Source organism: Tachyglossus aculeatus, chromosome 22 (genome assembly GCF_015852505.1).
Source record: "Tachyglossus aculeatus isolate mTacAcu1 chromosome 22, mTacAcu1.pri, whole genome shotgun sequence".
NCBI classification, from domain to species: domain Eukaryota; kingdom Metazoa; phylum Chordata; class Mammalia; order Monotremata; family Tachyglossidae; genus Tachyglossus; species Tachyglossus aculeatus.
The window spans coordinates 26,414,944-26,441,308 of NC_052087.1; the positions used below are offsets into that span (position 1 = coordinate 26,414,944).

The 26,365-nt window shown below is 50.3% G+C and overlaps 1 protein-coding gene across 1 annotated transcript in view; it reads right to left on the reverse strand.

The window, feature by feature from the left end:
• Nucleotides 1–1,514: 1,514 nt before the first annotated feature.
• ALX4 (ALX homeobox 4) overlaps nt 1,515–26,365 on the reverse strand; it is a 61,919-nt gene continuing 37,068 nt past the window's right edge. The window contains exons 2-4 of the mRNA XM_038765092.1: nt 17,203–17,516; nt 9,525–9,653; nt 1,515–2,021 (exon numbers count right to left, since the gene is read on the reverse strand). Of these exons, the coding sequence (XP_038621020.1) occupies nt 1,695–2,021; nt 9,525–9,653; nt 17,203–17,516 (770 nt within the window). The 3' untranslated portion in view covers nt 1,515–1,694. The remainder of the gene's footprint in view (nt 2,022–9,524; nt 9,654–17,202; nt 17,517–26,365) is intronic.

A 26,365-nucleotide genomic window follows, 5' to 3' on the forward strand; every position in this document is an offset into this window, starting at 1 on the left:
GGAAGAACTAGAACAAGCACCCAAAAGAAACTGTGGACTCCCCTTCCCTGGAGATCTTCACAAGCTAGAAAACCATCTGTCTGGAACAGTCAATGTGCAGTCCTGCATGAAGGTTGGAGGATGGATGAAATGACCTTTGGGGGTGACATCTGTTTTACTGGTTACAAGGGTGAGCCTTCTGCCCCCAAAACCCTGAACTCCAGGCTAAACTTGCTTTGCCTGTAGGAGGATGGCCTGAATCTTCCTGGGGGCCTGTGGGTCTGTGTTCCAGCCTCTGGTACTACTGTGTGACAGACAGGCACTAGGTAGATGTGGCCATGAAGTGGGTTGTGAGGGATGGGGATCGGGGCAAGGGGAGGAGAGGAGAGGATGAGGTGAGAGTTTGTGGGGGATACTAGCCCAATGGTTTGATGAAGACCAGAATGGGGGTTGGTCTGTCTGTCTCTGTCTCTCTCTCTCTCTCTCTCATCAGTCCTTTTCTCCCAAATTCACCGTTTTTGGCCGGGGAAAGGAGAGGCAGAAGAAGGAAGGGTGCCCTGTGGAGAGCTCCTAGGCTCCCTTGCCCACTGTTCGCTGTACTCCCTGCTCCTCCCCCAGGACATTCCCTCACCCGGAAATCCCTCTGCCCCTCTGGGATGAGGATCAACCCAAACTCTGGCCTTGGAGATTGTCACCCCAAGTGGCTGCTGTGTCTCCAACTTGGAAGACAGACTAAGCCCAGGAGAGGAGTTCCTTCCCTATTGCCACCTCCTACGGATGCCGACCTCCCAGGGCACCAAGGGTCTGTGGGGCAGGAGGATGAGCAGGAGTGGGGTGAGCCAGGTCCTCCTGGGTATCCCCTGGGTGTCCACCTAGTGTCCTGACCCAACACTCGTCTCTCTTCAGACCTGGGGTGGAGGGAGCCAAGAGAGCTGAAGGCCATGTGCTTTGGGCCTGGCCTCTCCTCCAGTGCTAGTGGAAGAGAGATATCTGGCTCCACACCCTCCCCACACTAGCAGCCAAGGCTGTCCAGTCCAGTGGAGACTAGGGTTTACCCATGTCTTTGGCAAAAGCAAGAACAACGGAGGGAAAGTGAGACCCAAGCATTTAATCCAGGAGCCTGTTTGGCAACTAACCAAAGGGAAGATGTGGGAAAGGGAGAAAGTCTCTCTGGTACCCTCCAGGCCTCTCAGATGCTCACTTCCAGGGAGGCTACTGGCCTCTGGTTGGTCTGGAAATCGGGAACACATAGATGGAAGTTGTGTTTCAGACATAGACACACCGTGACATGGGTCAGTCTCAACCCCTGGGCCAGGTTCCAGATGGATCCAGGTGGGAATCTGGCCTTAAGCCCAAGAGTTTGGAGGTGGGGGGGGGTGGGGAGGGCATTAGGGTCTCTGCTTACAATGGAGGCAAAGCTACAAAACTTGGCAACACGGCTTTCTCTACTGCCTTGACCGAGAGCAGGGAAGAGTGGCCTTAGGGGAGGGTGGAAGCCTCTCCTCCCCTCAAGCCCCCTCCCACCACAAACCGGGCAGTCCTTAGGGGATCAGTCAGGGCCAGTCCTCATTCTTGGACCTCCGGTGGCTGAAAGTGCTGTGAGCCAGTCCCCCGGCCCCACCCCCCGGGGCTGCCCGGCCCAAAGAGGGACCACTGCTGGGCGGGAAGAGCGCGGTGGTCGGTGGGTGCCCCGAGGCAGGGGGGCATTGGCCCTGTCATGTGGCCCAGGAGATGGCGGCGCTGTGCTCCTTGGCCTTCATGCGGAGGGCAGCGATGCTGGAGGTCTTGCGGTCGGGCTCCCCGTTCAGCTCATAACCGTTGAGGCTGGGACTGATGCCGGCTGCCCCAAACAGGCTGCCCATGTGCGTCTGGCCCACATGGCCGCCGGGCCCCGAGACGCTCAGGAAGTCGGAGACGCCGCCGCTGGTGCCAGGAGGGTGGGCGTGGGGAGACATGCAGGTGGGCACCGGGTCGCAGGGAACCACGCAGGCTGGCACGGGGGAGGCGGCTCCGTTGTTGCCAATCCAAGATGGGTTCTGGATCTGGAGAAGATTAGAGAAGCAGATTAGAGAAGCAGCGTGGCTCAGTGGAAAGAGCCTGGGCTTTGGAGTCAGAGGCCGTGGGTTCAAATCCTGGCTCCACCAATTGTCAGCTGTGTGACTTTGGGCAAGTCACTTCACTTCTCTGGGCCTCAGTTACCTCATCTGTAAAATGGGGATTAAGATGAGCCCCCTGTGGGACAACCTGATCACCTTGTAACCTTCCCAGCGCTTAGAACAGTGCTTTACACATAGTAAGCGCTTAATAAATGCCATTATCATTATTATTATTATTATCATTATTATTATTATTATTATTATCTGGAAGGAGGGAGGGAGACAGCCAGGCTCAGACCTCCAGTTTTTTGGTATTCACCCTGCTAGGTTGTCTTCCCATCTCATCTCTCAGACTGTCCTTCGCTCCCCATAGGCCCCCTCTGGCCTTCACTGACTCCCAATGGCTTCCACTGTCCTGCATCAACCCTCACCAGCCCCCATTGTTCTTCCCTTTTTATCCTCAGCCCACTAGTCTCTGCCCCAATCATTTCTTCTCATCTTATTTCTGGCTAACAGTCAGAGAATGCTCCTTCAATCATTCATTCATTCACTCAATTGTATTTATTGAGCGCTTACTGTGTGCAGAGCACTGTACTAAGCACTTGGGAAGTACAAATCAGCAACATAAAGAGACAGTCCCTACCCAACAAGGGGTTCACGGTCTAGAAGGGGGAGACGGACAATAAAACAAAACATGTAGACAGGTGTCAAAATCATCAGAATAAACAGAATCCACCTGCCCATAGGACTCTAAGCACCGTGGGACAGCCCAAGGATCCTTCTCCGGACCCCTCATACTCTGTAGGCATCCTGTAACTGCTCCAAGGCAAGTTGATAGGCCCAGACCTTTTTTACAAAATGGTATTTGTTAATCACTTATTAGTTCCAGGCACTGCATTAAGCTCTGGGGTAGATGCAAGCTAATCAGGTTGGACACGCTCCACAGTCCACATGGGGCTCACAATCTTAATCCCTATTTTCCAGATGAGGTAACTGAGGCACAGAGAATTTAAGTGACTTGCCCAGGGTCACACAGCAGACAAGTGGCAGAGTCAGGATTAGATCACAGATCCTTCTGACTCCCAAGCCCATGCTGTAGCCACTAGCCCACAGTGCTTCCTGTCCCAAGTAAGGAATCTGGGCCTGAAATGGAAACTCAGATTCTTCATCCCCTGTTCCTGCTGCTTCCTGTCAGATGGCAGTCCTCTCCCCACTGCCAGCGGAAGTAGCCAGGGAAGCTAGGTGAATAATAAAGAATGCAGGTTTCAGTCATTTTTCTCCCCTTAAGCTTCAGAGGCAGCAAGAAGGGCAGAAAAGATACTGATGATCTGTGTACCTCTCCTTGATCTAGTCATGAGGGACCAAGAGCATTAAAATCCAAGGATCATCTGAGTCTCTTTCCCAACCAGGTTTTCCCCAGAATTGCCTGCACATTCATTCATTCAATTGTATTTATTGAGCGCTTACTGTGTGCAGAGCACTGTACTAAGCGCTTGGGAAGTACAAGTTGGCAACATATAGAGATGGTCCCTACCGAACAGTGAGCTCACAGTCTAGAAACAGACAGGTCTAAGTGTCTTCCCTCTAGACTCTAAGATCACTGTAGGCAGGAAAGGTGTCTACCAACTCTCTTATATTGTACTCTCCCAAGTGCTCAGTACAGAGTTTTGCACAAAGGAAGCGCTCTATAATTACAGTTGATTAAATAAAATTGATTGATTGATTCCTTTTGCCTTTTTCCCCTCCCCGGCCTCCTATGAGTTGAGGGCAGACTGCAGGGAAGAGGGGACAGGGGCAGACCCTGGGCGCTGTTCATGGCTACTGTCGCCACTGCCTGAGGAGCTGAGTCCCAAGAACCATGTGGGGTGAGGGTGTCACTGAAATATCTTCAGGAACAGGAGATACTCACCAAGTGCTTAGTACAGTGCTCTACACACAGTAAGTGCTCAATAAATACAATTGAAAGAATACTCCCCGACAAGCCAGACCTAACAAGTGATTGACAGTCGTGAGAAGCAGCATAGTCAAGTGGAAAGAGCATGGGCCTAAGCGTCAGAAAGACCTGCGTTCTAACCCTAGCTCTGCCACTTGTCCGCTATGCGACCTTGAGCAAGTCACTTCACTTCTCTGTACCTCATCAGTAGAATGGGGATAAAGACTGAAGCCCATTTGGGACAGGCACCGTTTCTAACCTGATTGCTTGTATCCACCCTGGCGCTTAGTACAGTGCCTGGCACATAATAAGCGCTTAACAAATTCCTTTAAAAAATCATTTAAGAATAGACATATTCAACACCCAAATGCCAAATCACCAAAGTGCCAAGGGTCTACAAAATTAATGATCAAGGATCCACAAAGTCAATGATCACATTACTAATCTTGGACTCATCCATGCTGTCTAAATCCACCCAAATCCCAGCCCTAATCCCAACTCTACCTGTAACCCTAACGGAGAGCGTAGTACAATGCATTGCACTAAGTGGGACTTCGGTAAATAAATACCATGTCTACTACTGATCCTTGTCCTAACTGTAATCCTAATACAATTTTCAGGAAGTGTTTTTTTGTTGATGATTGCACTTTGATATTTGACATTGGAGGTTTGACACAGAATGGGATGCTTTAGGGCAATTTGTCATCTGGCACTGGAGAGGAGCATCGACCCTCTTTCCCCCTTCCTTAAGGTAAGAAGAGCCCGCCTCCACTGAGTTTTGAACTGGAGGCAAGATTCTATAATTTAGCCAACAAAAACACAGCCACCGCAGGGTTTCTGCTTAGGGCCAAAGAGGACCTGCATGGCTTAGTGGAAAGAGCAAGGGCTTGGGAGTCAGAGGTCGTGAGTTCTAATCCCAGCTCCGCCACTTGTCAGCTGTGTGACTTCGGGCAAGTCACTTAACTTCTCTGTATCTCAGTTACCTCATCTGTAAAATGGGGATTAAGACTGTGAGCCCCTCATGGGACAGCTTGATTACTTTGTATCTACCCCAGGGCTTAGAACAGTGCTCGGCACATAGTAAGCGCTTAACAAATACCATTATTATTATTCTCTGGAGGAAGAACTCTGCTCTCCTGGATCTGCCAAAGGAGAGCAAGACACTGGTTCCCTTGACCCCTAAGGGGGATATGCAGCTTGGTGCACCAGGGAGCGAAGAATTCTGGGGCCCCAGTGGATGGGCTAGGAGGCTTGTGTCTTGTCTTGGAGGAAGATGGACAGCTCCAAATTTCACTTTACCTAAATCTAGTTTTGATGCAATGCCACCTCTTAGTTGGTCCTGTCCTTCTTCCTATCTTCCAACTCAGTGAGTTAGGGACCTTGGCAGAGATTCTGCCAGAGGTGTGAGGAAGTGGGGAAGGTGGGGGCAAGCGGAAGCGGTGTTAATGAAAGGCCTCCGGAACTAGGAGTGCCCTCCTGTGAGCCCCAGTGCTAGCATGGGCCTAGAAGTAGTGCCCTCCTGTGAGCCCCAGTGCTAGCATGGGCCTAGAAATCAGGAGGACCTGGGCTCTAATCCCCCTCCACCACATGTCTTCTGGGTGACCTTAGGCAAATCCCTTAATTAATGTGTGTCTCATTTACCTCGTTTAATAATAATAATAATAATAATAATAATGACATTTATTAAGTGCTTACTATGTGCCAAACACTGTTCTAAGCACTGGGGTAGATACAAGCTTATCAGGTTGTCTCATGTAGGGCTCAAAGTCTTAATCCCCATTTTACAGATGAGATAACTGAGGCCTAGAGAAGTTGAGTGACTTGTCCAGTCACACAGCTGACAATTGGTAGAGCTGGGATTTGAACCCATGACCTCTGACTCCAAAGCCTGTGCTCTTTCCACTGAGCCACGCTGCTTCTCTTGTAAAATAGATATTTGTAAAATGGATATTTAGATTGTGTGTGGGATAGGGACTGTGCCCAAGCTTGCATTCATTCATTCATTCATTCATTCTTTCAATCGTATTTATTGAGCGCTTACTGTGTGCAGAGCACTGTACTAAGTGCTTGGGAAGTACAAGTTGGCAACATATAAAGACGGTCCCTACCCAAAATCAGGCTCACAGTCTAGAAGGGGGAGACAGACAACAAAACAAAACATGGAGACAGGTGTCAAAGTCGTCAGAACAAATAGAATTAAAGCTAGACGCACAGGAAATGGGTATGTTTGTTTCTTGTACTACTGCGCTCTCCCAGGCCCTTAGTACAGTGCTCTGCACACAGTAAGCACCGAATAAATGGGATCGAATGAATGAAGCGGCCGTTAGATATCACTGAATGATTGAGTGGCTGAACAATCCCCGTGGGCACTCCTCAGTACTTAGTACCTTGCCTGCACTAAACAAATACCATAAAAAAAGACTATGGGGACTGGTATCTGGGGAGGCTCTGTAGTAACATCGAGGCCCTGGCCAGCTGAGAGGAAAGGGAGAATCCTTCTCATGTGTAATGTTTAACCATGAAACTGGGGATTTAGATGGTTCTGCTTTCCGCCTGCCTCTTCCTTTGGGGCTTGGGGGTTTGGTGGGAACAGTTGAGGCGGCAAGGAGTAAGAGAGAAAGAGGCTACCCCTTTCTAAGAGGCATTCTGAAATCCATCCAAACACCTGGCTGCCGGGGCTCCTTGGTTGGAAGGGGACAGTGGGCAAGAGACAGTGAGGTTGGACTTTAACCAGCCTAGGCTCTTCCATGGGGCAGGGAGGACCAGGTGGGGAGAGGTGCAGGGGGAGGCTGCAGAAGATGAAAGAATGCAGCGGGAGCGGAACCAGATGGAGTCTGTGTGAAGAGCCCTGCATTCCACAGGCTCTCAGCACCCCTGGCTCCCGTGCCGGCTCTGACCTCTTAACCTTTACCAAATTAATATTGGGAAGTGGCAGGTGGGGGTGGGGTGGCAGGGCAGCCGGGAGAGGCACAAAGGAGCAGAAGGGAAGAGAGAGGTGGAGGGAAATGGAGAGAGCTGCTCAGTGGGAGCTGGGCCCAGAATAGGCTAAGAGTTTGGTCGAATATTCCCCAGTTAGCAATCACTGCTGAGTCAGTAGACCTGGGGTGCCTTTGGTAGAGGTGGTTGGCAAACTGGGCTGCCCAAGGAGGGCACGAGGATGGGGAGACCCTGAAGGGCTCAAGAGATGGAATCCGGGGCACGGAAGGTCAGGGGCACAAAGAAGTGGGGCTTCCAGGCTGCGCCAGATTCTAGAACCACCTGTTGCCCTTGGGTCTGGGGGTGGCTACGATTCCTCAGAGGTGTGAATGCTTTGGGATGTGAGAGACAGGCTAGGGCTGAGATGGGGTTAAAGGGTGGAAAGGGGGCAGTAGGGGAGCTAGGGCTTAGTGCAGTCCTCTGCACACAATAAGCACTCAATAATCACCACTGGTTGATTGAGCAGTGAAGGAACCGTGTTCAATCAGATTGTATTGTAACTAGTGTTACAATTCCCTCCGCACATCTGCCAAGCTAGCTCTCTTCCTCCCTTCAAAGCCCTACTGAGAGCTCACCTCCTCCAGGAGGCCTTCCCAGACTGAGTCCCTTCCTTCCTCTCCCCCTCCTCCCCCTCCCCATCGCCCCTGCCTTACCTCCTTCCCCTCCCCACACCACCTGTATATATGTATATATGTTTGTAAGTATTTATTACTCTATTTTATTTGTACATATTTATTCTATTTATTTTATTTTGTTAATATGTTTTGTTTTGTTGTCTGTCTCCCCCTTCTAAACTGTGAGCCTGCTGTTGGGTAGGGACCATCTCGATAGGTTGCCAACTTGTACTTCCCAAACGCTTAGTACAGTGCTCTGCACACAGTAAGCACTCAGTAAATACGATTGAATGAATGAATGAATAGTGTTTAGTGTTTAGCACAATAGTAAGTGTGCTATTAGTAAGTATGCGTTTAGTATTTAGCACAATAGTAAGTGCTTAACAAATGCCATAATTATTATTATGAAGGCAAAGGGGGCTGTGTCTGATCTGGTGATCTGGTATCTACCCCAGTACTTAGCATAGTGCTTAGTACATAGTACTAAGAAGCAGCATGGCTCAATGGAACGAGCATGGGCTTTGGAGTCAGAGGTCATGGGTTCAAATCTTGGCTCTGCCAATTGTCAGCTGTGTGACCTTGGGCAAGTTACTTAACTTCACTGTGCCTCAGTTCCCTCATCTGTAAAATGGGAATTAAGACTGTGAGCCCCCCCGTGGGACAACCTGATCACCTTGTATCCTCCCCAGTGCTTAGAACAGTGTTTTGCACGTAGTAAGCACTTAATAAATGCCATTATTATTATTATTATAGTACATAGGGAGTCTGCCCTACACCACAATAATAAGAAAATGTCTGTCTCCCCCTGTAGACTAAGCTCCTTGTGTTCAGGGTTTGCTCTATCAACTCTGCTGTATTGTACTTTCTCAAGTGGTTAGTACAGTACTCTGCACATAGTAAGTGCTCAGTAAATACTGTTGATTGCTTGATCAGTCAATTATTCTTATTATTATTATTAGAAAGGCAGAGGGAGCCAGTGCAGTTCAGAGCTGGAATCTCCCATTATACTGAAGGCAGGGCATAGGGATGAGAAGAAGAAGAAGAACAGCGTTGGCAACTCTTCCTGCTGCTCTTGTTCTGGGCCTGGTGGGTCTGGCTCAGTGGAAAGAGCCCGGGCTTGGGAGTCAGAGGTCATGGGTTCTAATCCCGACCCCACCACTTGTCTGCTATGTGACTTTGGGCAAGTCACTTAACTTCTCTGAGCCTCAGTTACCTCATCTGTAAAATGGGGATTAAGACTGTTAGCCCCATGTGGGACAACCTGATTACCTTGTATCCCCCCCCACCCCCCACTGCGTAGAACAGGGCTTGGCACATAGTAAGCACTTAACAAATACTATTATTATTATTATTATTATTATTATTATTATTATTATTATTATTATGTGTCTGTCAGGCCCAGATTCCAGGGTGTGCCCTAGTTTTCCTGAGATCCCAAAGAGTCTTTCCTACAGGAGAGGGAGAGGGGGAGAGGGAGGGGGGGGAGAGAGAGAGAGAGAGAGAGAGAGAGAGAGAGATGGGAGATGGAGAAACAGCATGGTTCAGTGGAAAGAGCCTGAGCTTTGGAGTCAGAGGTCATGGGTTCAAATCCTGACTCCACCAATTGTCAGCTGTGTGACTTTGGGCAAGTCACTTAGCTTCTCTGTGTCTCAGTTACCTCATCTGTAAAATGGGGATTTTACCCATGGGACAACCTGATCACCTTGTAACCTCCCCAGTGCTTAGAACAGTGCTTTGCACATAGTAAGCACTTAATAAATGCCATAATAATAATAATTATTATTATGGATCACTAGTGCTGAGGGAAGTGGAGGCCCTGGACCAGTGAGTGGTTCTCCTTGGGAAGCGGGTATGAGGCACAAGAGGCAGATAAGGGCTTGGACTTTGAGCACCACTGGTAGATCCTGGCCCTGCCCGGGCACTCACCTGGGCGTAGTTCTCAGCTCGGGTCAGGAGGGGCAGCTCGTAGGCAGTGGAGAAGTGCGTGCGGACCTGCTGCATCTGCCCAAACCGCTCTCTCTTCCTCCACTTCGCCCGCCGGTTCTGGAACCAGACCTAGGGAGGGAAGGAGCAGAGAGAGTCTCGGTCAGCTCCTCAGACCAGCCCCCATCACCTACCTCCTTCACTCGGGGGCTGAGTGGGAGCTTGGCTGCTGCCTTGCCCACTGACTACTCAGTCGTGAGAAGAGGTGAGAAGTCTGACCTAATCTCCACCACTCAAAGGCACCTTGAACTTGTGAGGACAATCTGACTTCAGGAGTCAGATTGAACTGGGATGTGGGCCCTGCAGGCCCTGCCCTATACATAGCACTTATGTACACATCCAGAGTTTATTTATTCATATTAATGTCTGTCTTCCCGCTCTAGACTGTAAGCGCACTGTGGGCAGGGAATGTGTATACCAACTCTATTATACTGGACTCTCCCAAGCACTTCGTACAGTATTCTGCAAACAGTAAGTGCACAATAAATATGATTGGTTGATTGATTGATTCAAAGGTCTGGGACAGAACAAGAGAGAGCGGGCATAAACCACATACTGCCCCTGCCCCTTCTGGGTGTTTTTTTTGTTTTGTTTTGTGTGTGTGTGCGTGTGTGTGTGTGTGTGTGTGTGTGTGTGTGTGTGAGAGAGAGAGAGAGAGAGAGAGAGAGAGAGAGAGGGAGACTCTGAGGGGCTTGTTATTTGGGTGACTGCCCTGCTCTCTCTTTGAATGACTCTGCTGGATGTTTCACTCTCATGAGGCTGGGGAACTGGGGAAGTCCTGGGGAAGGTGAGAGGGTTGGGGTGTGGATGGGGAAACGCTGGAGAAGGTGAGAGGGCTGGGGCGTGGGGGAGAGGGGGAAGCTGGGGAAGGCAAGAAGGTTCATTCATTCATTCATTGTCAGTCAGTCAGTCATTTATTGAGCACCTATTGTGTACAAAGCACTGTACTAAGCATTTGGGAGAGTACAATACAACAACAAACAGGCACATTCCCTGTCCACAACAAGCTGGGGTGTGAGAGAGGGTAGAGCTGGGGAAGGTCTGGGGAGGGTGAGAGGGCTGGGGGTGTGGGAGAAAGGATGGAGCTGGGGAAGTTCTAGAAAGGGTGAGAGGGCTGGGGGTGTGGGAGAAAGGTTGGAGCTGGGGAAGTTCTAGAAAGGGTGAGAGGGCTGGAGTGTGGGAGAGAGGATGGAACTGAGGAAGGCCTTGGTGGGGGTAGGAGGGCTGATGAGAGGGAGAGAGAGAATGGAAGTGAGGTTGGAGCTAGGGTGACCACAGACAGCGTTCCAGAACCCTGGGCTTTCTTTGTCCACTCCCCCTGACTGGGCCTCACTTCCCACACCCATGGGAGTAGCAGGGCACAGAGCAGCTGGAAAACAGACTGCTGTCACATATAAAATTGAATGAATGAGCACCCTACTTGTCAGGAGCCTGCTAGGGTGAGAGCCCAAGACTCCCTGACATCAGGGCACCCCTCCTTGGAGGGAATAGGCATCTGCACAGATCACACTGGCCCAGAACCCCTAACAACACACTCCCTGGCATAACACACAACCTGTCCAAGAGCAGGGATACATCCACCCTCAAAACCATATGTCACCCACAGGATGTAGCCTGTAGACTGTAAGCGCCTTGTGGGCAGGGAACCTGTCTAACAACTATTGTTATGCACTCTGCCAAACAGTATAGTGCAGACAGTGAGTGCTCAACAAATAGCAATGATTGAGGACTCGCTATTCCCATCATAGAAGAGCACCAGGAGCCAGTCATTGTGATGACATAGCTGGATTGGAGGGCAGGGGTGTCATTGTCCTGAGCTCCCAGGCCAGGAGGGAGGTCTGCGAGGCTGTCCCAGCATCATCCCCCTGTCCTGGGGTCTTTAGGTTCCCACCTAAGAGCCATCCACAATGAGGTGCAGGATGGAAGGAGAGGGTGAGGGAGATGGCCATTCTGGCCCCTGATAAGCAGTGTGGCTCAGTGGAAAGAGCACGGTCTTGGGAGTCAGAGGTCATGGGTTCTAATCCCAGCTGCTACAGCTGTCAGCTGTGTGACCTTGGGCAAGTCACTTAACTTCTCTGTGCCTCAGTTCCCTCATCTGTAAAATGGGGATTAAGACTGTGAGCCCCCCGCGGGACAACCTGATCACCTTGTATCCTCCCTAACGCCTAGAATAGTGCTTTGCTCATAGTAAGCGCTTAACAAATGCCATCATCATTATTATTATTTAAAGCCTCCTTCTTCACTAAGCTGGCATGCCTGGAGCTCTGCCCCAGGAGTCTTTGCTTTCCTTCCCCATCTGCCTCCCGTTCTCTCCACTTCTCTCTCCCAGACACTCCCCCTCTCCCCAACCCACGCGTTGCTGTCCCCCCTCCCTGCGGCGAGCGTCCCGGGCCCATCCCGGGTTCAGCCGCCCACCGGGCCGAGAACAGAGCCAGGATTCATCTCTAAATGCTGAAACTGGATCCCATTTTATCAGGGCCCTGGAATGGGAAATTGGAGTGCGGGATGAGAGAATGAATAACTCGAGCTTGTTTTCATTTCATGTTTAATTTCCTGCAGGCTTTAGCTCAGTCTTTCCGCTCCTTCCCCAGCCTCCAAGGGTTTTATCGGGGGGCGTGGGGTGGGGGGGGATGGTGGGAGGAACTGGGGAGAGGAGATCCAGATATATTACTTCTTTCTCCTTTTGGTGGGGAAGACGAGAGAGAGAGAAGAAAAAGTCATGATGCTTCTCATCTCACTTTCATGTTTCCCATCCCATTCCCAGTTCCCCACCATGTAACGTCTTGGGAAGGTGGCAGCCAGCTGCTGGGGTTGGCCGGAGGCACTGAGAGCTGCTCACACGGTGGAGAAAACTTTGGCCGGATTTTGGAAACTGTGGAGGGTTCCGGGAGTCCAGAAACAATCGATTGAGTCTTGGGGGTTGGGGAGCAGGAGCAGAAGGGTGGAGAGTAGGAGGCTGGGTTCGTGCAATAGTAAAACTGCAGCTTTGTGAAGTGGTTAGAGCATGGGCTAAAGGGGGACTCCAGGGGAAGGAGGAAAAGATGAACATCAGGCAGGGATGAGAAGGAGTGATCCTGGGAGAGGTTGAGAATGGTGCTGGTGTAGGGAGGGAAGGTTACCTCCTCCCCTCCCCACAGCACCTGTATATATGTATATATGTTTGTACATATTTATTACTCTATTTTACTTTTACATATTTATTCTATTTATTTTATTTGATTCATATGTTTGTTTTGTTGTCTGTCTCCCCCTTCTAGACTGTGAACCTGCTGTTGGGTAGGGACTGTCTCTATATGTTGCAAACATGTACTTCCCAAGCGCTTAGTACAGTGCTCTGCACACAGTAAGTGCTCAATAAATATGATTGATTGATTGATTGATTGAATAAAGAGGTCAGAGGAGGAGGAGGAGGCTCAAAAAGGTGGAGATAGCCGTGGGCCAGCTAGTGGGATCTTTTTTTCCTCTCTTTTTTTGAGAAGCAGCGTGGCTTAGTGGAAAGAGCACGGGCTTGGGAGTCAGAGGTCTTGGGTTCGAGTTCTGGCTCTGCCACTTGTCAGCAGTGTGATTTTGGACAAGTCACTTAACTTCTCTGTGCCTCAGTTGCCTCATCTGTAAAATGGGGATTGAGACTGTGAGCCCCACATGGGACAACCTCATTGCCTTGTATCTACCCCAGCGCTTAGAACAGTGCTTGGCACATAGTCAGCGCTTAACAAATACCATTATTATTATTATTATTAGAGAAGCAGCATGGCTCAATGGAAAGAGCACGGGCTTGGGAGTCAGAGGTCGTGGGTTCAAATCCCAGCTCCACCAATTGTCAGCTCTGTGACCTTGGGCAAGTCTCTTAGTTTCTCTGTGCCTCAGTTACCTCATCTGTAAAATGGGTATTAAGACTGTGAGCCCCACATGGGACAACCTCATTGCCTTGTATCTACCCCAGCGCTTTGAACAGTGCTTGGCACATAGTAAGCGCTTAACAAATACCATTATTATTATTATTATTAGAGAAGCAGCGTGGCTCAATGGAAAGAGCACGGGCTTGGGAGTCAGAGGTCATGGGTTCAAATCCCAGCTCCACCAATTGTCAGCTGTGTGACCTTGGGCAAGTCTCTTAGTTTCTCTGTGCCTCAGTTACCTCATCTGTAAAATGGGGATTAAGACTGTGAACCCCACATGGGACAACCTCATTGCCTTGTATCTACACCAGCGCTTTGAACAGTGCTTGGCACATAGTAAGTGCTTAACAAATACCATTATTATTATTATTATTATTATTATTAGAGAAGCAGCGTGGCTCAGTGGAAAGAGCACGGGCTTGGGAGTCAGAGGTCGTGGGTTCAAATCCCAGCTCCACCAATTGTCAGCTGTGTGACCTTGGGCAAGTCACTTAGTTTCTCTGTGCCTCAGTTACCTCATCTGTAAAATGGGGATTAAGACTGTGAGCCCCACGTGGGACAACCTAATCACCTTGTATCCTCCCCAGCACTTAGAACAATGCTTTGCACATAGTAAGTGCTTAACAAATGCCATTATTATTATTATTATCTCTCAGTCAAAGCTTATTGAGAAGATGCAGTGTGTGTGGGAAGCACTTGTCGGGCATATGGCAGTCTGGATGTGTAGAGAAAGAAGTGCATCTGCAGTTCCTACTCTTTCTGCTGCGGCCTCTGGGCCAGATCTCAGAGGTTCCGGGAAGGGCCCAAGGCTCGAGCGCATCCAATGCCAGCCTGTCTTTCCAGCTAAACTTAATGCAGTCAGGGCTCGGCTTCCCACTCAGCCCCGGGACCCGAGTCCCAGGCCTCCAGGGTCCCCGTCAGTTCTGACCTCTCATTATTCTCCCAATTCCAGCTCTCAACCCTGTCCTGGCTTTTAGAAATCCTGTGTTTCTTTTAGGCTATGAGCTTTATCAATCAATCAATCAATGGTAATAATAATAATAATAATGGTATTTATTAAGCTCTTACTAAGTGTCAGGCACTGTGCTAAGCGCTAGGATAGATTCACACAAATCGGGTTGGACACAGTCCCTGTCCCATGTGGGGCTCACAGTCTCAATGCCCTTTTTACCTGTTACCTGTGAGGTAACAGGCAACAGAGAAATGAAGTGACTTATCCAAGGTCACACAGCAGACAAGTGGCGGAGCCAGAATTAAAACCCATAACCTTTTGGCTCCAGGCCCATGCTCTGTCCACTATGTCATGCTTCTTCTATGCTGCTTCTGGTATTTACTGAGCACTTTGTGCAAAACACTATACTAAGCACTTGGAAGAGTACAATACTTCAAAGTTGGTGGACACATTCCCTGCCTACAATGAGCTTCTTGTAGGACAGGGATTATATCCGTCCTGATTATACTGAATCTTCCCTGGTGCTTAGTACAGTGCTTGGCACATAATAAGCACTTGCAAATTAGCACTATTCCTATTATTATCATCATTATCATTATTCAGAAGCACCCAAAACCCCAGGTTTCTGGATCCTGGAGCTCCAGATCTTTCTAGAATCTGGAATCTCTGAACCATGACACCCCTTGGATTTCTAAGACCACCGGGCTCCAGCAGCCCAGCCCTTCTCTTGGCCCAGGCTTCCCGTGGGGAGTGAGCTGTGTGGGGAACCAACTGTCTCGGCAGATCCCTTGCTAACCACAGCCATCTGGGGCCAGGGTGGGGTGGGCTGGGGCTTGAGGGGGGGCCTCCCACTTATTGTCTTCAGACACCAGCTGCAGGGATTGGAATCCCAGACAGAGAAGGAGGCCCCTCCAGCCCCTGGAGTAGAGCCAAAATCCAGACTCTTTCCTAGGAGACATCCGTATTCTGCTCCCCTCCCATCTAGTGCATCCCCTCCCATCTTCCTCAGCTCTGCTGCAGGCATCCGGACTTCCCGGAGAGCCCCGGAGCGATGGAGAGGAAGTGTGGAACTGACCGGCAGCTCCTGTCCCCCAGCCCCTGGTGTGGAGCCTCACCCTAGGCCTCTGGGGCCAATGCCCCATCCAGCAGAGAACAGCTCAACCTGGCTCAGATGGGAGCCACTACCACCACTGACTGGCCCAAGGACACCTCCACACGCACCCCCAACCTCTTCACTGACACTCACCTCCACACATACCCATACCCCTTCACTGACACACCTCCAAACATATCCCCATGACTTTTCACTGACACACTCATCTCCACATACACCTCGACGGACACCCATACAACTTCACTCTCTCACACACACATCAACCCACAGATAAGGCTTGCAGTCACCGCACACACACACAACCACACCCTCACAGAGATATAGATAAACGGAAATAGAAATACTGATTTAAGGCACAAGTGGACACACTATGCACACAGAACCATAGACAGCACACAGGCACAGGTGTACAATCAGTACACATGGGCACATCTACCATGCCGTAGAAAAGGCACACATGTAAATATATTGATTGTAACTACAGAAATCCACAGAGACTCCTGCTCTCATCAGGTGAATCCACCTGCTGGAGACAGTCTCCCTGTCCTCATGGCCAGCAACTCCCCCTTGTCTCCTCCTCCCCTGGCCCTTGTAGATGCAGCTGCCTCCAGCCAAGCCACTGCAGAAGATGGATCCAGAATGCTCAACCAGCTCTAGGGAGCAAGTCTCATCCGGCTCCTCACCAGGGTTTATTCAGGCTGTTCCCTGCATCTCCCTGGTCTTGTGAGAATCCACCTCACTTATCTAACATATTTCCTGACCCCCCATGTAACTCCCCTTGAGCCCTGAATTAGAGGTGCCTGAGCCTCCACCTTACTTCAAGGTCCTTTTGGATGTGACCCCCAAAACCACAAGAAGAGTGGGGTGTGAAATCCCCTCAGGTTAGAGCCAGGAGACCTGATTCTCTCCACTTCCCCTCCTAACGAACAAACTGTCCATGAGACTTGAAACTACCTTCCATCTCCATTTCAGTGGGGTTGTCTGCTTGAAGCCTTTTCACCCAGGGTTCTCTCCCTCCTGACTCTGAGCCTTCACTCCCACCCTTCCTCAGGTATGCCCCCTCATCCGCTCCAAATTGCAGAGCAAAGCCACCTCTTTCAGGAAGTTTCCCTGATTAACCTCATTCATTCTCCCACACTGTCCATCACAGTCTGAGACCCAGTTTTGTGTGTTCGTGTGTGTTTCTTAGTTCCCTTGTGTCCCCTGTTAGATTGAGAAGTACTGTGGCTCAGTGGAAAGAGCACGGGCTTTGGAGTCAGAGGTCATGGGTTCAAATCCCGGCTCCACCAATTGTCAGCTGAGTGACTTTGGGCAAGTCACAACTTCTCTGGGCCTCAGTTACCCCATCTGTAAAATGGGGATTAAGACTGTGAGCCCCCCGTGAGACAACCTGATTACCTTGTAACCTCCCCAGCGCTTAGAACAGTGCTTTGCATATAGTAAGTGCTTAATAAATGCCATTATTATTATTATTATTGTAGACTCTTTGAGGGCAGAGACTGTGTCTGCTTCACCACGGATGTCAGTGGGTGCCGATGGATGCTCAGGTGATTGATCGTGTGACTGAAGTCTCCCAACTTCCACTCTTCCTCCTCTCTCAGGGTACCTCCTCCCCCTCCTCATACCCTCCACCCTCCAGAGTGGCTCCCAACTGACCTGCACCCGGGCCTCAGTGAGGTCAGTCCTCATGGCCAGCTGCTCACGGGCATAGACGTCGGGGTAGTGAGTCTTCTGGAAGACCTTCTCCAGTTCCTCCAGCTGATAGCTGGTGAAGGTGGTCCGGTTCCGCCGCTTCTTGCCCTTGTTGCTCTCCGAGTCGGCCTTCTCCATGGGGCTGGGCAGGTCGGTCCGGCCGGCCCGGTCCTGGGGGCCTTTCACCCCAGCTTCCTTCACACTGAGGTAGTTGTTGTCCATGCCCACCGGGGCCGAGCCGGGAGGCAGCTCAGGCTCTCCCAAAGAGCTCTCCTTGGCTAGAGGGGAGAGGAAAGGTGGAGGGAGTGGTCAGTGAGGCCAAGCTAGATCAGGAGTCTAAACTTCTGGGAAATGAAGGAGGGATAGAAGTACCTCCCCAGTACTTCTCTCTGATCTCCCATCCTCGTGTCTCTCTCCACTTCAATCCATACTTCATGCTGCTGTCCGGATTATCTTTGTCCAGAAACGCTCTGGACATATTACTCCCCTCCTCAAAAACCTCCAATGGCTACCGATCAATCTGCGCATCAGGCAGAAACTCCTCACCCTGGGCTTCAAGGCTGTCCATCACCTCGCCCCCTCCTACCTCACCTCCCTTCTCTCCTTCTACTGCCCAGCCCTGCACCCTCCGCTCCTCCACCACTAATCTCCTCACTGTACCTCGCTCTCGCCTGTCCCGCCATCGACCCCCGGCCCACGTCATCCCCCGGGCCTGGAATGCCCTCCCTCTGCCCATCCGCCAAGCTAGCTCTCTTCCTCCCTTCAAGGCCCTGCTGAGAGCTCACCTCCTCCAGGAGGCCTTCCCAGACTGAGCCCCTTCTTTCCTCTCCCCCTCGTCCCCCTCTCCATCCCCCCGTCTTACCTCCTTCCCTTCCCCACAGCACCTGTATATATGTATATATGGTTGTACATATTTATTACTCTATTTATTTATTTATTTATTTATTTTACTTGTACATTTCTATCCTACTTATTTTATTTTGTTGGTATGTTTGGTTCTGTTCTCTGTCTCCCCCTTTTAGACTGTGAGCCCCACTGTTGGGTAGGGACTGTCTCTATGTGATGCCAATTTGTACTTCCCAAGCGCTTAGTACAGTGCTCTGCACATAGTAAGCGCTCAATAAATACGATTGATTGATTGATTGATAGAGCGGCTCCCCAGGGGCAAGGGGTACTGAGCGCGGGTCCGGGAGAGAAAAGAGGCAAGGGAAAAGAGGGAACAGGGGAGATGTGGGAAAGGAAAAGGGAGGTGGGGAAGAGAGAAATAAAGGTGGTGGGAAGTGGAGGGGGAGAGGAGGGGCGGGAAGAGGGGAGGATGAGCAGAGGAGAGATGGGGAGAGTACAAAAGGGAAAAGGAGAGAGACAGCAGAAGAGGGGAGGAAGAAGAATGGTAATCGTGGTATTTATTAAGTGCTTATCATGTGCTAGGCACTGTGCTAGGTCCAAGATAAGAAGGCCCTGTCCCTCACTGGGCTCACATTTTAAAAGAGGAAACCAGACATTTAACCCCATTATGCAGATGAGGAAACTGAGGCACAGGGAAGTTGACTATCCCAGGTTCACACAGCTAACAACCCAGATCTTCTGACTCCCTGTCCTGGGCTTTTTCCTCTAGAGCACCCTGAGAAAATGCCGGAGGAAGCAGAGGGGGACATGTTGAAAATTAGTTTTGAAATACTTTCAATCCCTTTTCTCCCCAATACCTGCAGAGCTCTCACCCTGGCACTGCCCCATCCCTAGCATTGCCCCACTTTGGCACTGCCCCGCTGACACTATCCTGACCCTGTCACCTGTCCTGAACACCAACCCCTGACTCTGAGAAACCCAAGTCTCCAGGAGGGGAGGTGACTGCGCCAGGAGACTTTGGGGTTCCCTAGGACAGCAGAAGTCCAACATGCCCCTTTTCCTGTCTCTCTTTCTCTCTCTGTTTCCTGTGCCCTATCAGGATCCAAGGTACCAACATAGGAAGAAAAGACCTGAGCCCTGTGCCTGCACAGCCCAGCCTCCACATTGTCTGTCTTGGGGGAGGGAGCAAGGAGAGCAATAAAGGAAGAGAACCACCAAGACCTGTGAGACTCCTAAAACAACTAGTGACACCCTCCTCACCCAGGCCCTCCCCAATCCTTCTCTTCTTTCCTGTTGTTGCCAACTCCCACCACTGAATCCTTCACTGCCTCAACTCACTTCCTCACTGGTGTGTGGCTGTTCAGTGTGGCAGTGCCCTGGTATGCTTCTCACCAGAGCCAGTTGCAGCTTGCCGGTAGGCCAGGGGATTCTCCACTGGTGTGCGCCTCCCTGGGTTGGGTGGGTGGGGAGGCTCTGGTGCCTCCCTCTGGCTGTCTCTTTTTTTAATGGTATTTGTTAAGTGCTTACTATGCGCCAGACTCTGTACTAGGCTCTTTCAGTGGAAAGAGCTCGGGCTTTGGAGTCAGAGGTCATGGGTTCAAATCCCAGCTCTGCCACTTGTCAGCTGTGTGACTTTGGGCAAGTCACTTAACTTCTCTGTGCCTCAGTGACCTCATCTGCAAAATGGGGATTAAGACTGTGAACCCCCAGTGGAACAACCTGATCACCTTGTAACCTCCCCAGTACTTAGAACAGTGCTTTGCACATAGTAAGCACTTAATAAATGCCATTATTATTATTGTTATTACTAAGTGCGGGGTTAGATGCAACATATGCAGGTTGGACACAGTCTCTGCCCCACATGGAGCTCACAGCCTTCATCCCCATTTTAAAGATGAGGCAACTGAGGCCCAGAGAAGTGAAGCAACTTTCCCGAGGTCACATAGCAGATGAGTGGCAAAGGCAGGATTAGAACCCAGGTCATTCTAACTTCCAGGCCCGTGCTCTATCCACTAGGCCACACGTCTCATTACCTTCCTCCAACCTACTCATCCGTTAACAGGAATATGTAGATTCTGTCCAGTGTTTTGTCTCTTTACAGCAAGCAGGCCCCGGCCTAGCCCCAACACCCCTGACTGCAGTCCACCTTGGCTCCCGGACCATCGGCTCCATCTCCATCCCGTTGAAGACTCACCGAGTAGGCAATCTCAGTGTAACTTGCCCAGCCCGTTTCACACCCTGTCATGTCTTATGGATTGGCTTATTCACAGGTGCCAGAGCCCAATCTTTGGTACTCCCAGTCAAAGGGGCCGGGGGTTGGAGTCGGGAAGGGTAGGGGGCAACACATCCTCAGTTCCCAGCACAGCCTACTGGCTTCTGACTCACTTCAGAGGGAGTCCAGAGACCCCTGGCCCATGACCCATGATTGGACTCTCTGCTGCCAAGCAGCTCCCTTCGCCCCACTTTCCACTTTGGCCCTGGAGAATTGGAGGCAGAACCCTATTTACTGTAGAACAAGTAGGGGCCTGGAAATCAGAAGGGGTTGGTCCAAATCCCCCCTCAGCTCCTCACACCCTCAGTGACCTCACTAAGCAAGATATAGCTGTCCGTCTGGCCTCAGTCCTCCCAGCTGCCAGATAAAAAAAAGAAAGTCTGGCATAATGGAAAGAGTGCAAGACGATGAGTTGGAAGCCCCAGGTTCTAATTCCGGCTCTGAAACCTACCTGTTGTGTGACCTTGGCCAAGTCACTGTGCCTCACTTACCTCATCTGTAAAATTCATTCATTCATTCAATTGTATATATTGAGCACTTACTGTGTGCAGTGCACTGTACTAAGCGCTTGGGAAGTACAAGTTGGCAACATATAGAGATGGTCCCTACCCAACAATGGGTTCATAGTCTAGAAGTCTCACAGTAAAATGAGAATTAGATATTTGTTCTGCCTCCTCCTAGGTCTGTGAGTCCTGTTTTGGGAGTGGACTATGGTATAATCTGATTATCTTGTATCTACCCCAATTCTTGGCTCACAGTAAGCACTTAAAAATACAGTTATTATTACAGTCTATTTTATCCAACACAGAAGCTGTATGTGTAGACTAGAATGGCTGTCAAAGGGCATAAAAGGAGCTTAAGATGACTCAAGCCCTGAAGATTATTATTATCATTGTTATATTTTTTCAGTTAAACCTGCTCTTGATATATTATAACAATGCAGGCAAGACGCAAGTACAGTACAGTACGATCAATTACTGTTGAGAAAAGAAAGGTCTGATTATATGCCAGATGTTGCCATTATGTTGTAAAATCCTTGTGAACAGGGAACTTCCTTTAAACCCCTGCTCTCCCTCCCCCTTAGATGGCGAGCCCCTTGAGGGGCGGGCACTGTGTCTTTTTTGATTGCATCTATCCCAATTCTCAGTGCAGTGTTTGGCACATAGTAAGTGCTAGGCAGATACTACAGTTACTATAATAATCATGTTTTCATCTTCTGTTGCACTTTCCCAGGCACTTAGTGTGGTGCTTTCCACTTAGTAGATATTCAGTAAATACTACTGACTTTTATTATCATGTAACATTTCCAGGTACCAGCAGAGTCCCGATCCTGTTCCTCTGAACCCAGAAGTACAAACACCTCATAACCCAGGAGACCTCCCTTTCTCCCCAACTTGGAAGTTTCCATTCTACATGGAACAGCTGAATCAGCCCAGGCAGAACTCAGCACCAGGACCTGGTTTCTCTCACAGAGACATCGTGGCCGCTGGCCACTGAAGAGACCAGAGAGCTGAGTAAGGAGCCCTCCCCTCGCCCACTCCTGTCTGCATCCTCCAGGAGGTGTTGGCCCCAGGCCCCAGCTCCAGGCACTGCAACCAGGCTTTGGTGTCACCTGCCTAGGAAAAACAGTTTCATATGGGGTGACTCAGGGATCCTCACAGGCTAAAAATAATGATAATAATAATAATGATAGTATTTATTAAGTGCTTACTATGTGCCAGGAACTGTAATAAGTACTGGCGTGGGTACAAGCAAATTGAGTTAGACACAGTCACTGTCCCATGTGGGGCTCACAGTCTCAATCCCCATTTTACAGATGAGGTAACTGAGGCACAGAAATATGAAATGACTGGCCCAAGAAGGGGTCATTCAGTGAAGTCACCTGCCTCTAGGGAGGACTGCACCTAAATTCTCATCACCACCTAACTATTCAGCTCCATTCTTCCCTTTGTGCCCTGGAATGGGCATTTCCTACATACAGGAAGGAGGGTTGCATCCCCTCAATCCCAACACCGCACCTGCAGGAGGAGGGGAATGAACAGATTCCTACCAGGCATCCCAATTGGCTGGGTGGCCACTGGAGGATGGGCTGCTCTTCCTGCCCTCTGGTAAGGAGTTCAGGAAGCCAGTCTCTGGGGAGCATATGTAGTTGACAGCACTATGTCAGAGGTCCCCAATTCTGCCCTGCCCTGTCCTGTCCCATCCTGTCCCTGTTTCTGCCTCTGAACCATCCCTGCCATAGCCCTGCTCCAACTCTTTCTGAGGTGGTCACCCCCATACAGCTGGTCTGCATGGGCATGAGGGAAAATGATAATTACCCTTATCCCCCAGAGTCAATCGTGCTGACCAGGCCTGCCCATTCCCTGGGGGGAATCCAGGAGTTAATGGTACTGGCCAGGCCTGCCCACACATGAGAAAAAGTAATAGGTACCACCCCTCTCCATACTTTGAACTCTATTCTTGCTTTACAGGTGGAGAAACAGGTTCAGAGAGCACACAATCAAGATTTGAACTGTTGCTCAGCCCCATTTATGGTCCACCTACTCTGCTGTCCAACCAGAGAGAGCAGCAAGCTGTCCCACTCCAGACACGATTCTTTTGGATATTTGGGGTAGGTCCCTTGTCCCACTCGGCTTCGGGTTTTCTCTCTGGCTGGATTCAGATGTGTTAGGAGGACTGGGGCCAGAGGTCTGTCTGTCCACTCCAGGTTCTCTGGGACCGATGGCTATGGACATGCAGATGGAGTGGCTGGGCTCCTCCTTGTTCCTGTCCCAGCGCTCCCCTGGGGAAAAGTGGTGGGGTGGAGGGGGGAAGGGGAGCTGGCAAAAGATTTTTTGGACAGGCCCAGGCCCCTGTAGGGGGGTGAGGGTATGAAAGCAGGTCTAAGGCCAAAGCAATCCCTTGGCCACAGCTTTGCAGCCAGGTCCTTGAGACAGGGCATCCATGGATGGAAAACCATGGTTGCAGGGAGTTCCCACTCAAACCAACATTCACACGTGTGTGTGCACACACACACACACAAACACACATGCACACACATGTTCAGTCTTCCCTGCCCATCCAGCACTCCATTGACGGCATGAGGCAAATTGCAACTGGTAGCCCCGGCCAAGAACTTTCAACAGAGAGATCCATCTTCCCCACAAAAATTCAACAGAGAAGATAAATTAAATAATAATAACGATGATGGGATTTGTTAAGTGCTTACTATGTGCCAAACACTGTTCTAAGCACTGGGGGGATGCAAGGTAATCAGGTTGTCCCACATGGGGCTCACAGTCTTCATCCCCAATTTACAGATGAGGTCACTGAGGCACAGAGAAGTGAAGTGACTTGCCCAGAGTCACACAGCTGACAAGTGGTGGAGCTGGGATTAGAACCCATGTCCTCTGACTCCCAAGCCCGGGCTCTTTCCACTGAGCCACACTGCTTTTCTAAATCCCAACCAGCTCCACTATTGGCGGGCAGCAAGTCACAAAAGAGCAGGCTCAACCCACCCACCAATTCCCAAGTCTGACTTTCCAACCCAGCCCCGGGTGCCTGCCGGGTGTCCTCCCTGCCCAGCTCCAGGGCAACCATCACTAGGAGAAGAGTTCCTTTGGTCTGGAGGCCCCATAGTCAAGGAGGCCCTCTGAGAGAATGGCAATGTGTCCACGGTGCAAAAACATGGCTGAGTTTCATCCCGGGTGGCCTTCTGCCTTATGGATGTTGGGGGAACTTTCCTGGTCAAATCAAAACAAAACAGCAAAATAGCTTCCAGCTAGCCCTCCTTTACATCCAGCTGAGCAGTTACTGCCCATCTTTTTCTCCCCAGGATTTGGGCCACGTGGCCAGCTTTACACCTGACGGTCCACTTTTCAGTTGGTTGACCCTCTCTGGTTTTGTGGTGAGTGAGAGGATGGTGGGGGAGTTGTCTTGAGGGCCATCAGTTGTCATTCTACCAGGATGTCCAGGAATGTGCAGAACTCTGAAGTTGGGGGACCAGGGCTAGGTTCCTCAAGGGCTCTGCCCCATCTAACCTCTGTCTTCATTTCCCTTGCCTTGGCTTCAGGAGGTGCTCTTTTCCATCCCTCCCAAAGTCCTGTGGGGCTCCAGAATCAGTGACATATTTCCATTTAGGAACTGCCTCCTGTGTGAAGCAGAGAGGCTGAGGGTTGGGGGTGAGGCTTAGAGTTTGGGAGGGAACCATTTAGTTTGTCTGTGGAGGGCAGGGAGGATGATGATGATGATGGCACTTTCCCATGTGGTGCCACTCCCAAAGCTCAGTGGGTCCTCTACAGCGAGGAGAAAGGCCAGGATGGGCTTTCATTTCTCTGTGGGCCTCTGTGTTCACAAGGTTTCCTACATTACCCTTGGGGCTCAGTGGGTTGAGTTCTTTTGAGTGTACAGAGGTGAAGACTGAGGCTTAGAGAGGGTGATTTGCCCAGTCATCTAGAGAACGGGGGCTGAATTCACAGGGAAGGGCTCCAACCCTTCCAGGCCCGAAGGAATCCTAGGAGCCTTCCCTGGTGATACCGCACCTTTATGGCCTAGAGGAGTGAGCCCAGGATAAGCAGTCAGGAGATCAGAGTTCTAGTCCCAGCTCCTACACTTGCCTGCTGGGTGACCTTGGACAAGATACCTGACTTCTCTGAACCTCAGTTTCCTTATCTGCAAATCAGAAAGTACTACCAGCTCTCCCTCTCAGACTGTGTCCCATCTGATTATCTCATACCAGTGTTTCTTGACATTATTGTTATTATTCTGCGGGAATGCATTTTTTAATCCTACAAATGATTTTCCCGATCCCTGACCATGACCCTGCGTCCAGCCCTTATAGGTCAACTTAGGAATTTGGCAGCTTTTCACCAATCTGCTAGGCTCCCTACCTCAGAGCTCATTTGGAAAGGTGCTTTGAGATCTTCCAAGAGGCGGTGAGTAGGACTGCAGGCAGGGTAGGGACCACAGCTTGAGCTGAGAGCATTTCTGTCCCCTGAGCTGAGAGGGAGTGTGTAACCCTGGGAGCCCCGTCCCGATGACTCAGTGACGGTCATTCCAAACAAACAAAAATAAAATCATCCTCCACTCAGTGCCTTGTGCCAGATGCTGACCCAGCCAAACTCCCTGGGAATTCTCCCTCTCTCTAAGGGCCTCAGGAAGAACTTCTGAGTTTCAGGGCTCCCCTTCAGTTTCATGGATCCCTTGGGGATTTCTGGCCAGCTTCCCTTCCCATCAGCCCCCAGGCAGAGATTGTTTACCTTCAAATATCCCCAGGCCATTCCCCTCCCTAATGATCATGGCATTTTTTCTAATTATAGCATTTATTAGGTACTTACTATGGTTGGGTAGATGCCAGATTAAGAGTTACGGCAAAGTCCCTGTCCCATTGGTGGCTCACAGTCTCTCTTATCTGGATGAGGAAACTGAGGCACAGTGAGGCTCAGTGACTCACCCAAGGTCACCTAGCAGGACAGTGGCAGACCTGGGACTTGAATCCAGGTCTCCTGACTCCCACTCCTGTTCTCTTTCCTCTTGGACACTAGTCCCAGTGAAGAGCTAATCTTAGTCTGGCCCTCTAAACTCTACCTCTACTTTCCCCCTTTTTCCTGCCTCCATTTCTGTCTCAGGCCTTGCATCTTCCTCTTCTTTTCTGAAGACTCCCATTAAGGTCCCCCGCTTCAGGTGAATACCAGTGGTCCTGCAGGCTCCCACTAAAGAAAACAATGCTCTAAACCTTCCTCAAAGCTTTCCTTGAAGCAGTGTGGCCTAGAGGATAGAGTACGAGCCTGGGAGTACGAAGGATATAAAGTCTAATCCCGGCTCTGCCGCTTGTCATCTGTGTGAATTTAGACAAGTCTCTTCACTTCTCTGGGCCTCAGTTTCCTCATCCGCAAAATGAGGATTAATGCTGTGAGCCCCATGTAGGACGTGAACTGTGTCCAACCTGATTAGCTTGTATCTACCCCAGAGCTTAGTACCGTGCCTGGAACATTTTCCATCAACAGGAAGGAAGGAGAGATGTGGCAAAGG